Source organism: Chanodichthys erythropterus, chromosome 9 (assembly GCF_024489055.1).
Source record: "Chanodichthys erythropterus isolate Z2021 chromosome 9, ASM2448905v1, whole genome shotgun sequence".
Classification (NCBI taxonomy): Eukaryota; Metazoa; Chordata; class Actinopteri; order Cypriniformes; family Xenocyprididae; genus Chanodichthys; species Chanodichthys erythropterus.
In genome coordinates, this window is record NC_090229.1 from 8075368 (window position 1) to 8091091 (window position 15724).

Genomic DNA, 15724 nt, shown 5'->3' on the forward strand with positions numbered 1-15724 from the left:
CCCTTAAGACATAACTGGCTGTTTACATTAATAAAACTATTTTGAGATGCAAGCACAGCTGCATGCGCGAGCACTCTTCACAAACAAAGCGCGCCGCGCACCAGCATTTGAAACTGAAAGTTCTGTTAGTGAGTTTCATATTTTAAATACACAAGTCCACTGCATTCCAAACGACATAAATGATGACTTTGTAGAGCATTTGTAAGGAAATCGCTCTCTGTGTGTGCAGTGAAGCCCGCAAATGTCCTTGTAATTCGCTTCAACCTTTCCAAACTTTATGGAAGATTATTTTACGGAAGTTTAGAGTGGTGTATGTGTGTGAGGAATTGGAAGCAAGCAGAATCCGGGAGTTTCTAAAGCACACATGTGGTTAAAAACTAAACTCAGAATCGATTCTGAATCATTAGAGAAAGAATCACGATGCTTGATGGATCGATTTTTTTCTCCCACCCCTACCGACCAAGTATTTAAAGGTCGAGCAGCGAGCTCATTGGCTACTAATACAGCAGGAACCAATCAGCTGTGCCCTACAGAGAATGATGTGATTCCAAGAAGGTTGAGTTAAGCACCTATTAGCCTGTGCCATCTAGAGTTTCATAATAAAACACACACAGCAACCCACATCTGTAAATGAGACACAAAAATGGCAATGACAGTTTTTTTCATGGAGTTAGTTTATTGCCTTTTGTTGCTTTGATTTGGGCAGGTGGATCAGCACAAGATCACAGTGTGGAGCATGAAGCCCTTCTTACATGAGAGGGATCCTGTTAGATGGATGGGGCACTAACATACACAGTACAGTTACCTTAGCTTTACTACTGTTAAGATTTAAAAATGGACAACCATGGTTACATCACAGTGTTACAAAGCACAAGAATGAAAGACGTCAAGCTTATTACCAGGTCAACTGTGAAGTTTCAGGACAGTATCATCACCCAAAGCTTTGGACTCTCTCATGAGATGATTCTCTCGAGGGCTGCTTCATCATTCTGTTCTACTCAGAGACGTATTGTAACCGTCTTTGGAATCATTAGACTGAGGCTATTTGAGTTAATAAATGAACATACTTCTGAGTTCATTCATCTGTGATTCTACTGTGCTATTCACCATTCCCTTTAATGATTTTTTTCCTCTCTCTATCTCGACAAACGGCATCATTCGGCAAACCTTCAGTGCAAAGATACTGTCGAGAACATTTGGCAGAGCACACAAAATGACAATATTTTTTTCTTGTTTTGTTAACATGTATTTTTCTAGATAAACATTTCTACTTAGAATCACTATTTAATAACTGATCAACTGACCAACCCAGGCTCTTATTTGGATGGAAAGAAATTTTTCTGAAGCCAAAAATTAGTGCTTGACTTTGTTTGCAGTTTGGCTCGTCTAACTCAAATTGGACTAAACGGTTAAAGGGTAAGGCCTTTGGTAAACCAGTAGCTCCTAATTTGATCCTCCAAGGAGGTCTAACTCAGTCCTCAGATGTCTGAGGGGCACTTAGATCATTTCATTCTCACTACACACAGTCATAAAGGCATGTTCAACTCTATGGGAATCATTGGATGTGCCACCAAAATGGGCAGGGCTAAATATTTTACTACCCATTTATTAAGGGGTAAATAAAGTGTAGGGTTGGGTATCGAGAACCATTTCCAAATTCCCAAGAACATTTGCATTTCGATTCTGCTTTACGAATCCTGTGTTTGCATTTTAATGCAATTTTAAACCATTTAAGCGTGAAGAAGATGTGAAGGGTGCTTGTGCTCAAGCGGACCAATATACGCTAAATTACGTCAATATATCCTCGTAAATGCAGTCGGTTTTGTGACGACAGATGAGAAAGAAAACGCGTGTGTAATATTATTCTGGAGCCGTGTTCAGTCTTAAAGTGACAGCCGCCTAATAAACCTCGTTTATTCATGTTAATCAAAGAACAAATGAAATCATTCACTGATCTTGACTGAATATCTTTTGTCATTTTAATGAGGATTAATGTATATTTTATTTATGAAATGAAAACTATGCAGTTTTATTTTACATTTGATTGAAATTTGTTCAGTTGTATTTATTTATGCTATTCTTACTGTTTACTTGTTTTTAACAATTTCATGTTTGAAATTTATATTAGTCTAGTTGTTTTTGCTTTGGTGTTTTTGTTAAAACTATAGGCGAAAGTGGATCTTGTGTTTTGTAGGCTGCTGATTTTTGTTCATGTTATTCAGCTGCACCAGAATGTTTTTCAAAAAGACAGAATAAATATAATTGATATCTAAATGTTTGAGTTTATTTATTTATTTACCTTATTGGAATCGCAATTAGGAATCGATAAGCAGAATCGGAATCGTTAAAATTCAAACGATACCTAATGAAGTGATTAATATGTTTGTTTGTTTTTTTTTAATTGAAATGGTCTAATTTTCCTCAAAAACATATAACGCAGGTGTTTTTTGGGTATTTTAAAGTGGTATATGAATTAAGCGAAACGACAAAGTAAATGGATTTGCCAATTTAGATGGTTTGCACAAGGAAAACCAAATGGAGCTGGGTGGTCAGCAGAAAATACTGGAGTTTACACACACAATCTAAAACATTTAACAACTGCAGCACTTGATATTTCAAATAAAATCAGATTCATGTGCTATCTGTCTCATATGCCTCCCTGCAACTGCATTTCAGTAAGAATTCCCACTCCCTGTTATCATCTTTATCAAAAGTACATACAGCATCAAACGTTAAAATATAACACACAGATATCATTTATATTTATATGCATATAAGCAAAATAATAGCCTTCACAAAATAAATCTCTGATTTATTTTACAGTATGTAAATCACAAGAAAAAACAAAAACAAAACGCTTTCTAACACGATTAAAAAGTGCTAGCAGATTATTTTACAACAATGTGCAAATGTATTCTGAAGCCTTACATTATGTAGTCTAATTTGTACATTCTGATTACATCTATAACACCACAATGATTTAGTGTTTGAGTTGATTCTCTACAGGGCAGAATTCCCACAGGTCGGAATGAGGCCGGTTTGTCTTGGTATAATCTTGGCTATTTGTCCACAGGTTCTCAACTTAAGACAAATAAAGGCAAAGTTTGGCAACTATGTGTCTATACATTGGCAAAAAAAAAAAACTTGGTGGTTCTAGGTGAAAAACATTTGACTTTGTGATTTTTAATTCTCAGTTCTCTCTTATATTCCCACTATGACTATCTGTGTTCAAACTAGGGCTGTGCAATTTATCCAATTCGTAATAAATTCACGATGTGGGCATGAGCAAATTCTAAACCCGCAATTTGGATTTTTTGTTGAACACAAAAGAAGATATTTAAAAAAATGTTGGTAATCAAACAGTTGATGGGCCCCACTGACTTCCACAGTAGGAAAAAAGGAAGTCAATGGCTACCGTCAACTCTCTGGTTGCCAATATTCTTCAAAATATCTTCTTTTGTGTTGAACATGAGAAAAAAACTCAAACACGTTTGGAACATCTTGAGGGTGAGTAAGTGATGACAAAATGTTCATTTTTGGGTGAACTATACCTTTAAAGACGTCCGGCTAGCGCGTTTGCATAGAAAAACAATGGCTCATTCCAAACCAGGAGAACAAAAATCGATAATACAGGCATTTGCGAACTGCACAGTATAAGAAAAGAGATAAAAAAGGCATAAAGAAAGAAGCGACGCCGTCACATATCAGTTATACAAAGATATGGTGTCCACAAATATCGTCAATAGAGCTGGCTTCCTAATGATATGCACAAGTATGTGTTTGAGGAAATATTGTTCTAAAATCGTGATTAAAATCGAAATCTCAATATTGATATAAAAAAAAAAAAAAAAAAAAAAAATCGAAAAAGTTTTTTTTGTCCACATTACACAGCCCTAGTTCAAACTGTAGATTATTTAATTGTTAGTTAAAGCTATGGGGAAACTTTACAATGATTTTTTTTTTTTTTTTCCATTAAGATTTTAAATCAAACTAAAAATATAATACTGGCACTCAAAATGCAGAACTGAAACAAAAATCGTAAACTTCTATTAAAGTCGGCGTGAAACATGGTTTGCAACCCATGTTAAATCAGTAATGTGACAAGTTATTGATTGCATTATGAAAAATGGGTGTTTCATGTTGACTTTAATCTTCAATTTATACTTTAATTTATTCAATCCTTAACAAAATGCAACGATTGGTTCACAAGCACCTTAGATATGTGCCACTAATTCATTTGAAAGCCTGCCTGTGTCTAATAAAAGCTCTCTAGATGTTTCCAAACATGAATATCTTAAATGCAGAACACATGGAGCAAGCAGCACATTTCAACTGAACTAGGAAGATATTGTTTTTTTATGGCAACCAAAACCATCTCCAGACAAACATGAAGAGAGATGGAAAGTCACGCTCTGTTTGGCACGTACAGTAAACGCTGTGATATCATGCACCAAGTACTGAGGTCATCTGTCTCAGATGAAGACACATTGAGAGAAAGCTACAGAAATGATTTTGCATCGTTTGGCAACTACCAACTTATTGACATGAAATCTGCAAAGACACGTTTAGTTTGTTGGTTAGATCTGTATCTAATTTTGCTGATCCGTTAAACTCAACATCGTTCATTGAAGCATGTTTTGTTTTAGCTTAAATCTGCATTCGATTTTATGAATTAGAGAAAGTGAATTGCTATTTCTCATCCATTGTTCTGGATGTCATTATGTGCCAGTTTAAGTTAAGAATTTTTTCATTTTATCCATGTGATTCTCGCTCAAATTTGATACTCGTGTGTCAATGCAAAGAGACCCTTTTCATGTTCAGGAAAGTTGCCTGTGGGAATTCTGCCACTCTGTGAAAAGATGTTATAGGCTACACTATACTGTCCCCTCCCTCCGAAGACACGCTGATTTCCTCCGGCAAGTCTTGTTATCTGCACTAAACATTGCACATCCTTTTTATTTATTTATTTATTTTTTTAATCATTGTGTATAGACTGGTAGAAGAGGAAGAACATCTGGTAATGTGCATGCTAGAGGACCTGTAGTATGAAATAAATGTAACCATCAATATCCATCAGCTGTTTTAAGACTGTAAGATGATGCAGAATTCCATAAAATGTCAAATAAATACTGATGATTTCTTCAACCAGCTTGCCTTAGGAGGGTTGTCGTAGGATTTCCCTTTGATCTACATAACACTCTCAAAAATGATCACCTTGTTCTCCTCCGTTCCAGGAGACAGAGAGGCCAGGCTTTTAATGTCAGTGTCAGGGGCCATGTATTCGAGGTGATGGCCTCCCCACACTGGTTTGGTCAGACTTTCCCAACGCTGTGTGAAAAACAGAGGAGACAATGACAATTAATGACCATCAAACTAAGCTTTACGTCAACAAATCACTTCTGACTTTTCCATTTAGAGTGTCAGTAGGTGTTCCCACATTATCCTACATTATTTTCTAAGGGTGTCAAAGTCAACATGTTAACGCATGCAAATTATGGGTAATGGATATTTATTTATAAATCAGGATCAGACGGATCAGACGTTTAACAAAAGGAAAGTCATTTGTATTCTTTGTACGGTCGCTGTTTTTTGAATCCTTTTGTAATTTAAATGAATGAGAATATATAAACACAGTCAAACAAAAAATGTATTCAGACACCTTGAATATTTAATTCATTAATACAGTTTATTCACTAGAATTAAAAAAATGGTACTAAAATAGAGTTAAACTGTCAGAAAAAAATTATCTTAATAATGTCAGATAACACTTAAGAAAAACATGGTCAGGTCAAAGTGTCTGAATAATAATGGGTCCCAATATTTTTTATTCAATTTTACTGGTAGTCCACTGTATGAAGAATTTTTGGGTATAATATGTCACAGTTTACTTTATTTTGCTATCGTCACTTACATAAATGAACTATAGTGTCCTGCAACACCTGGTAAAAATATATAAAAAATAATAATTTTGAATAATTTTTGGTTTGACTGCATATATACATATATATATATATATATATATATATATATATATATATATATATATATATATATATATATATATTTTTTTAGATCAAAAATGTGTTTATATTTTACATTAAAAACATTTATTTTATCCTTTCGTAGTTGAAATAAAGCTGAATATATATATATATATATAAATTAGTTGAAAAACTTTTTAAAACCATTTTATTCAGTTTTTTTTATTTTTACTAGTTATTTTATTTCAGTTTCAAAGGCAGTTTTTCTAAAATTACAAAAAAAAAAAAAAATGAAATAAAAATAATGCTAAATTGAAATATTATATACATTTCCAAAATTAAAACAAAAAATTAAAATATAAAAATAGTCAAAATAGTGCTGTCAAATCGATTAATTGCATCTAACATAAGTTTGTTTGTGTGTGTGTGTGTGTGTGTGTATATATATATATATATATATATATATATATATATATATATATATATATATATATATATATATATATATATACACACACACACACATTCATACATACATACATATTACATATTTACAGACTTTTAAGTTAGAAGTGATATCACCCATGAGTGAAACATTCATAGAAAATTGTCACTGATCTTACAAATATACAGTTGTTTTATTGAATTACTGCAGATGTACATTGACTTCCATATTTGCATTTCCTGTGTGTTGTGATGCAGTTTGAAAAATAGTAATATGATAGTTTTTATCCCAAGTGAGACGAGTAACAGAACTATTGCAAAAATGTATCTCTGGCCAGTGTATTTATATAGATATGTTCATATGTGTCATTCCCACATATTGCTAAACCCAAAAATAATCTTTTCTTTAAAAAGTAACTGAATGCCTATAAAAACACAAAATTAATCATAACCACTTTTTTAATTTGATTGACAGCCCTATTATTTTCCATTTTCTCCAGCATCGGTGCTAGTTTTCCCACAACATACATGCCACAACCCTCAGTTGCCTTCTGTGTGTTTGGAAGCAAACACTGAGGGGTGAAGCATTGTGGTCTATCTGCAGAGGAGTGACAACCATTAGCCTAGTTACTATAAATACACACATCGCTTTCTCATGAGTAATTCTGATGCTTTTCAGTGAGGTAACTGACCCATAGTCCAACTCAGATTTTAGTCTGTTTGCACTAACTGCTGTTGCTTTATGTGTTTGTGCGGTTGATAGTGTTAGTCTGGATCACTCAAGTCAACAAATCTACTCTCTGGATGCTCTCCACTCTTATTATATTACAGCTGGTTCATGGGAAACAGAGCAGCGGTTTGAAACATGAAATGGTGCACACCTCTCTGAATGTTCCCTTGGCTCCAGCCAGCTTGTACACGAGGCTAACGGGGATACAGAGCATGGAGGAGAGAGCCAGACACCATCCGATCACCTCTCCCCACCACGGGTACACGTACACATTGTTGTAGGTCAGAGGTTTGTAGTTCAGCAGGTGAAATAGGAAGATACCCTGAAGACATACAGCAACAATGGCATCCATATCAGTCAACAATCTGATTCAATTCTACATGTATTTTAATGGCGCATATACCGACAGACGCAACCTTTTTTAATGGCATGAACAGGTGGGAGTATTTTCCAGCACTCACCATGCAAACACATGGAGTTATAAAGGACCAGCACCACTTCATCCACGGGAATGGCCGGTAACCGATCATACGGGCAATATCGTCCATGAACCTGTCAGCACCTGCACACAGCGGCATGAAGTCAGCACTCTTTTGGGCGTGTGTAGGATTAGAATAGTGTTTTTGTCAGCACAGAGTCCTGCATGCTATTTTTATCTCTTAATGCGGCAAACATTGTAAGATAAATGCCTGCGGGACTCATGATAAACTGATGAGATGTGAGAATGTAAAAACAGCTGCAGGAAGCGATTCTTACCATAAACCCACGCGACAACCACGCATTCCCAGAATGCTTGCCACAGTAGGGTCATTCCACTGGCTGAATAGTAGTCAAAAAGCTGGAAGACATACATCCCTCCCTGCAAATGCAAATATATAGAAAAGTCACAAATTGACATGAAATCAAAAAATGTCTAAATAGAAACAGTGATACTTTTTTTTGTAACAATGCAAGTCTTTTTCTGTCACATCTCATCAATTTAATGCATACTTTCTGAATAAAACTTTCTTTAAAATCATATTTTGACCCCTGTGTATATATATATAGTAGTAAAAAATATATTTAAATATATAAGTTTCATTAAAAAAAAAAAAAAAAAAAAAAAAAAATATATATATATATATATATATAGGGGTAAATAAATATTTAAAAAATTATAATATATAAAAGTATAAATAATAACACACACACATATATTATATATATATATATATATATATATATATATATATATATATATATATAAAAATATTAAAATTAAATATATAAATATATTTATATGATATATTTATTGACCCCTATATATATATATATGATGGTTATGGGTAAATGTGGTGCATTTTAACAAATGTTGATTTGTAGTTTTTGATTATATTATACTTGTTTTTGATTATATTTTACTTGTAATATTATAATAATAACGCACGCAAATTAATAATAACCAATAATATCACAGTTCACTTTTCATAATCCAATCGAATCCCTAGTTCCACCCTACATTATTTCTCATTGAATATTTTGTTTCACAGAATTCTGCGTTTCCATGCAACACTATCAACACCTAAATCAAACTGCAGTGGTCAGGTGGTACAAGTAGGAGCTCTCAGAAAATTGCCAGTTTACAAGTTACGAGGACGTGAACGCTTTTTACAGGTTGGAATCTTGTAATTACATCGTGGCGTGAACGCACCTTAAGTCACATGATGTAAGTTAAATACATCATGAATTGTCTTTACACAACATTTTGTCAGTGTCATCAGTGTTTGAAAAAAACAAAGTCTCACAAATGCAACTCGTCAGGTCGTTATTTGCAGTGCAACTGTCTGAAGTAAACTTTTGATTGATTGTGAGCTTTATGAGTCACATCACTCCCACATCCAGTAGCAATTTTTCATGGAAAATCAGCCTCTGAATGAGGGCATGACGATCTAATGCTCAGTGAAAGGGCTTGGGATAAACCATTATATTCTTATCTGACTAACGGGGTATAACACTACTGACTGTGAGAGAGTAAGATACTGATATTCTCACACCTGACACTAACCCTTATGAAGGGGTGTTTCATTAAAGGGAACTCACCTGTGTAACCATGGAGAGATCTATAATGAAGCATAATAAACAGCAGATCGCCACAGCGATTTCGCGCTGATAGCGCATGTAATACTTTCCAGGGAAAAGATCAAGAATGCCAGTTACGAAACCCTCCACACCAACAAACTGAAACAAAAATAAAAATAAATCAGTCAGATGTGTTATTAATGGATTTGCTTTAAGACTCAAAATATTCTCAGTTTGAATCTGTATTCTATGCAAAGTGGAAAAAACGACCTCTGACAACTAATAAATAAGATATTTTAGTATCATATAAGATATTTTTATTAATATTTAGCATTTTATATATATATATATACAATTAATATATATATATATATATATGTATTTTTTATATATATATATATATATATATATATATATATATATATATATATATAGTCCATTTGTAATTTAATGTTAGTAATTTTGTTTTGTGTTTTTCTCATTTTTATTGGTTTTTGTTTTTAAGTATTTCTATATAGTTTTCATTTATTTATAGTTATTTTAGAACTTTAAGTTAAACTAAATAAAAATGAGAAATGTTCAGAAACTAGCTGAATTATATATATATATATATATATATATATATATATATATATATATATATATATATATATATATATATATTAAAAATATAATAAGATATTTAGTAAAAAAAAAAAAAAGCAACTGCCACTGAGATTTTATTATTTTTATTAGTATTAATATTTTTATCAATTATAGTGTTATAATAGTATTATTTTAATAGATATTATAAATATTACTTTAGAAATAAAGAAGTAAGTGGTTACATTTTTCTTGATGGTATTAAAAATATTATTAATAATAATTATGGTAATATTATAGCTTTAGTTTATAGATAAATATTTTTATAAGTATTCAAATATAAATTAAAATATTCAGTCAGTGGTTATGTTTTACTTGATCTGATGCAAATAATTTTTTTTTTAAAAATAAGTTTTTTTTTTAGCATTTTGTTGTAAGTTTTAAAGCAATAAACAAAATTCATCTCCATCAACATTCTAATAATCATGTTATTTTTTATTTTAGAAGAATTTCTATGGGTGTCACTTCAAACTTCAAACTCTCTTTCAAAAGTTTCATGTGAACTGACCTGACTGTCCAGTCCCAGCAGTAGCAGCATGATGAAGAACAGGGCTGCCCACACCGGAGCCACGGGCATCAGAGAAACGGCTTTAGGGTACGCTATGAACGCCAAACCGGGGCCTGCGGGGAGAAGAGAAACATGAGAGACGCGTCACCACGGGCTACAGGCCGCCCGCAACTCAGACACACATACACACGTACAGCACCAACGGAACAGAGAGAGACAGAACTGAATAAAAGAGAGAGTATGAGAGATAGAAGCACCTGGATGAGGTGAAACGAAGTGATAGCTCGTGGAAAAAAGGGGATGGGGGCATTTCATTTTTTCCTTTTTTATTTATTTATTTATTTATTTTTTAACTGCTCCTCTATAATGAAGGCAGATTTCAATTAGCCATTTAGTTGTTATGAGTGTCTAGCATTTGTTTATTTCAGTTTAATGCTTTTCACTGGAAAGAACCGTAATGTAGTCTAGGCAGTGTCTCATTAGAGGCCCGTAAGTGCATGTTAATATTGAGGGCGTCTAAATCTACCAGCATCATTAGTCATCTGCTATAATACTGGTAAGTATCACAGCACACAAATTTACAATACTGTTAGTTTATGGTCAGACAAATTTAAAAAGCTGGTTTAGTACAAATTTGTGTCTTGAGTTTGTCATCTGTAACATTTGTAAGTTGTTGTGTGTCCTAAAATATAAAGAGACAAAAAATGAATAAATGTAAACTAAACTGAGCTGATAATCAACTGACATGAATTTCTAAAATTAGCTGCTTATTAACTATTTTAAAACAAAACTAAATACTTAAAGGGGTCATATTGTACACGTTTATAATTTAATTAATTAATTCCACCGATACTGTTTGTATTTTTTTTTTTTTTTTTGCAGCATTGTTAAGGTCACAATCATGTTTTATGAGTTGTTTTTAGCTTTTACTTTTAAGACTTTTATGTAAAAAGAGATGTAAAGTTTCTGCACTTGCCATCCATTAAAAACAAACTCTTTGCAAAGCTTGAATTACACAGTGACAGATTTGTAAAAACATTTTTCACTGAAATGTGCTACTCAGAAATGATCAGTAATATTGAGATTCTTCTGCTATACAAAACAAGAACAGCACAAGGTTTCACATATTTTCTACATATTTTACTCTAGTTAGCTCTTCAGCTGTTTAGAAATAATAGTTTATATCAAACATTATTACGTTATTATGACTGGATGTGTTGTGTTGAGTTCAGAATGACTTCCTTTTACAGACTAGTTTTAAATGCTCTTTTTGGACTGGATTTTTAAAGTTTTCATTTAGACCTTGTCTAAAGATAAAATTAAATTTCTCATTATATGACCCCTTTAAGGAACTGCAGAGGTGGGATATTCATACATTGCCAGTGATATATTGCCAATGACACACTGTTTTTACATGACTTTACAACAAATAGGCCTGTCACGATCATGAATTCTGTGCAGACAATTAAAGGGGCTATATGTATTAATCGCTTTTTGCATTGCCAATTACCAAAGCTTGTAATGAAACTTAAAAAACGAGACCTTCATAGGTTGTCAGTGAAAGCCTGTAGACTGATTTTTATGTGAAGGCCTTGGGCGGTTTTGCGGGGAAAATACAAAGGATGTGATGTTACTCGCGCTCCCGAGAGCCTCTCTTCCGTTCAATGACACATGAAATGAATGCTTATACAATGTTCAGTATAATACCAAAAGAACTATTCTGTACTGTAATGTCAATTCATTCAAACTATAGACAGATTCAAACGCAAAAAGACGAAAACAGCTCGTGAGTACTGAATTGAGCTCTCTTTCGGGTCTTGCACTTGAACGGAAAAATGTACACAACAAAGTATGTCAAAATGCCCGTCTTGGTGAGTATTCGTTTAAACACTATCAATTATGTCTTGAACGTAAACAGATGAGAAAGAAAACGCATGTGTAGCAGTATATTGGATCCATGCATTTGGTCTTAAAGTGACAGCGCACTAATATTCCTGCTGCCATCTGTGTTTTTAATGTTAATCAAACAACAAAAGACAAAGAGAAAGTCACTTACGGCTCTTGACTGAATAACTTTGTAGCTTTAACAAGGATTAATCTATTAATTTTGATTTTCAATCTATATTTAATTTATAGAATCTATATTTCACTTATTATTTTCAACAATATCTAAAATTTTGGTGGCTTATTTATTAGAATACAATGGTACATGGGTCAAACAACAACAAAACAAACAACGTTAGGAGTACAAGCAATAGTTGCTGACTGTAGTTCACTTAACGTCCACCGGTGTCGCTAATAACAAGCGTTTCTGAATTCTACATATAGCCACTTTAATTGTCATTCAAATAATTGCGATTAACAATTAAATTCTGTTGTGTTCATGTCACTTACAGTGTAAGCCTAATATGTTATTGTTTTACTTGGAATCACATATAATATAATAATAGAATTATAATAAAATAGGCCCATATATAATATAATATAATATAATATAATATAATATAATATAATATAATATAATATAATATAATATAATATAATATAATATAATATAATATAATATAATATAATATAATATAATATAATATAATATTATATAAGACCTAACAGTGTTTTTTTATTTATTTATTATGTAATAAATATGATTTAAATTTAAAATGCACAATTACTGCGGTTCTTTCAAATAACTGCGATTAGATTGAATAACCACGATTGGTTGATTAATCAATAATCGTGGCAGGCCTAACAACAAATATTACTTTTTTTTATATTAGATGGCTGATAAATCTAGCAAGATACAGGAAAATTGAATGGAAATACAAGGTGAATACACAGCCAGAAGAAGGATGTGTCATACTAACGTCAAGTGACTGTCCTATGAGATTCAACACTGAACTGCACTGAAGTTTCTGTGCTGACAAAACTTTGGAGAATGTTAGTGCTAGACATTAGCATGTTTCTGTTGTGTTGGGGTTAAAACAGACTGAGTTTACAACTTTTCCACACTTTAGCTTTGTCTCTCAAGATGGATGACCCTAATTGTGGAATGACGCTAGGCTACGCTGTGCATGTCGGGCCTGCCTGTGTCGGCAGACGCTCGTAGGTGCTGACTTTAGGGCTGGGCTGTAGTAGAGGTGTAAATGCTAACATTAGATATCAGAGGTTTACCTGCGTTGGCAGACTGCTCCAGGACCCCTCTTGAAATCGAGATGTGCACATCTCAAGAGGCAAAGTTCCTGGTTAAATAATCCTTAAATTAATACTTAAATAAAGCCAAAATATAGATATAGAGATATAAATGAATATATATGAATCACAAGATATATATATATAGAACGGGACTGAATACAATCAAGGAAAACTAGTCAAAGCATCAAATTTATGACGGGGAATCTGGTTCGCTCTCTAACTTTAACTGTCATCCGATTGTGTGCTGCAGGAAAATGAAAAATAAGAAAAAGCCACAAACAATGTGTCAATGGGTTTCCTTTTCAAAGTTGTCTGGAAGTACAGCACATCACAACCCACTCGGACATCACAACACATGTCCACTGACACAGAAAGGCTCATTTAGACCTTAGGATCGGTTTCTAAACATCATACTGACACAGACAACACACTAGAAGACAAGGACCAACACACACACACACACACACACACACACACACGCAGATGAAATTTCACACACACTCTCACTCATTCTTACACACATTCAAAACATGTCTGTGTGTGTGTGTGTGCATATGTGTGTTCTGGATGTATTCTTAAAGGGGTCATATCATTTTTTCCCAGTTTAGATTTATTTGTTTCATATTTTATTTTATCTTTTTTTATCAGTAGCCATAGTTTGGGTTTCTGATTTGAAAATCATTGAACTAAACTGAGCTGAATAATATATGAACTGAGCTTAATACATACAATATTTTCTATTAATATTATTATTAATAGAACATTTTCTATTAATTAATATTTTCTATTTCTATTCATATTTTCTAGTTTATTACAGTAGCTATGTTTCCCAAAAATGCTAATTTAACTTGTGCACAAAATTTAAATATCACAGAAAACATTTGCAAATAAAGCAGTGTTTCCACCTCATGTGTTCAAGAGAACAAAATCATCACTTCATTGGAAAATGACGCAAAATATTAGTAATAAAAAAGGAAGTTGCTGCAATCAGGGAGGAAACTGTGGCTCTTTTGTCTTCCATCATGAATGACTTGCTTCTCAGGGCGCACAGCCGAAACACAATAAACACTGTCATGTTATCTTGCGTTCGGATACAACGCAAAAGTGTGAGGAGGAAATTAAACCAAATCATTTTGATGACAAACTTTGAGATGCTGTGCGTTTTTTTTTTTTATTCGATAACCCAAAATTTGCATGAAAATAGGTGAATGGAAACATTGTGAAGCTGCAAAATATATGTGACTTGAATTTAAAAGCTATCTCTTCCCTGTGTTTAAACCAGCCACAGCTATGACAGTACCAAAACCAAGTATTAAAATTAATATAGATTACAGATTAGCAACTAATTTTGGTACCCCAGTGGCTGGATCTATTATGCTGAATTTAAAACATCAATATGAACATGAAAAAGAGTCTTGAATAACTACTTCCGAAACTAGAAGCGGGGTTTAGTTCATTGAGAAGAAATCACAAGCTACATTCAATTTACTTTGTTAATATTTACATTAATAATAAACTTAACTAGGCATCATGAAAAGCACAAGGACATGTGATCCCTCATGATTTGACCCCTTTATAACATGCAGTACACTGGTATGATATCACAGACACGTTCATGCAGCGATCCTATGAAAATTCATTAAATTCAAGGACGTGAGGGTCACTTTGTATGAAGTCAGTGGCATCTTGCCAGGTCATTTAAAAATATTATCACTTTATACAGTCTAGCTGTCTACTGCACAGTCTCTCCTTCAGGCTAAGAACATGCTGTCCTTTACTGAGGCTCAACAAACCAGTGCACTGCTTCTGCTGAAGCTGATTTTGATATGACAGTAATTTACCATGCAGTAGAAAGAGTAATACAAAATGGAGCTCCAATGGCACAATTTTAAACCAGGTCTATTGAGGTTTATATAGAGGGGGAAAAAAGTCTCGGATTTCTTTATACCCAGCTCATATGCTTAGGAGTTTAAACTTTCTGGGGCTACCTTTGGTTCACATCAATGTCATAATTTAAATTTCATGCCCAAAGATTTATTATGATATAGTTTAATCACTTTATTTATTAAAAATCCTGTTAAATGCACATGCATGCAGATAGGTCGAATAGTCAGTGACTCTAAAATTTCTAGCAAATGTTGTCTTTAGTTCTACAGAAAACACTGTTCA

The 15724-nt window shown here is 33.1% G+C and overlaps 1 protein-coding gene across 4 annotated transcripts in view; it reads right to left on the minus strand.

The window, feature by feature from the left end:
• Positions 1 to 2452: 2452 nt before the first annotated feature.
• slc6a8 (solute carrier family 6 member 8) overlaps positions 2453 to 15724 on the minus strand; it is a 40101-nt gene continuing 26829 nt past the window's right edge. For 3 of the 4 annotated variants that reach the window (XM_067394440.1, XM_067394442.1, XM_067394443.1), the window contains 6 exons: positions 10364 to 10476; positions 9235 to 9372; positions 7912 to 8014; positions 7617 to 7717; positions 7307 to 7477; positions 2453 to 5328 (listed from right to left, as the gene is read on the minus strand). In XM_067394440.1, the coding sequence (XP_067250541.1) occupies positions 5188 to 5328; positions 7307 to 7477; positions 7617 to 7717; positions 7912 to 8014; positions 9235 to 9372; positions 10364 to 10476 (767 nt within the window). In that variant the 3' untranslated portion in view covers positions 2453 to 5187. The remainder of the gene's footprint in view (positions 5329 to 7306; positions 7478 to 7616; positions 7718 to 7911; positions 8015 to 9234; positions 9373 to 10363; positions 10477 to 15724) is intronic. The other variant, XM_067394441.1, reaches the window with a different exon arrangement.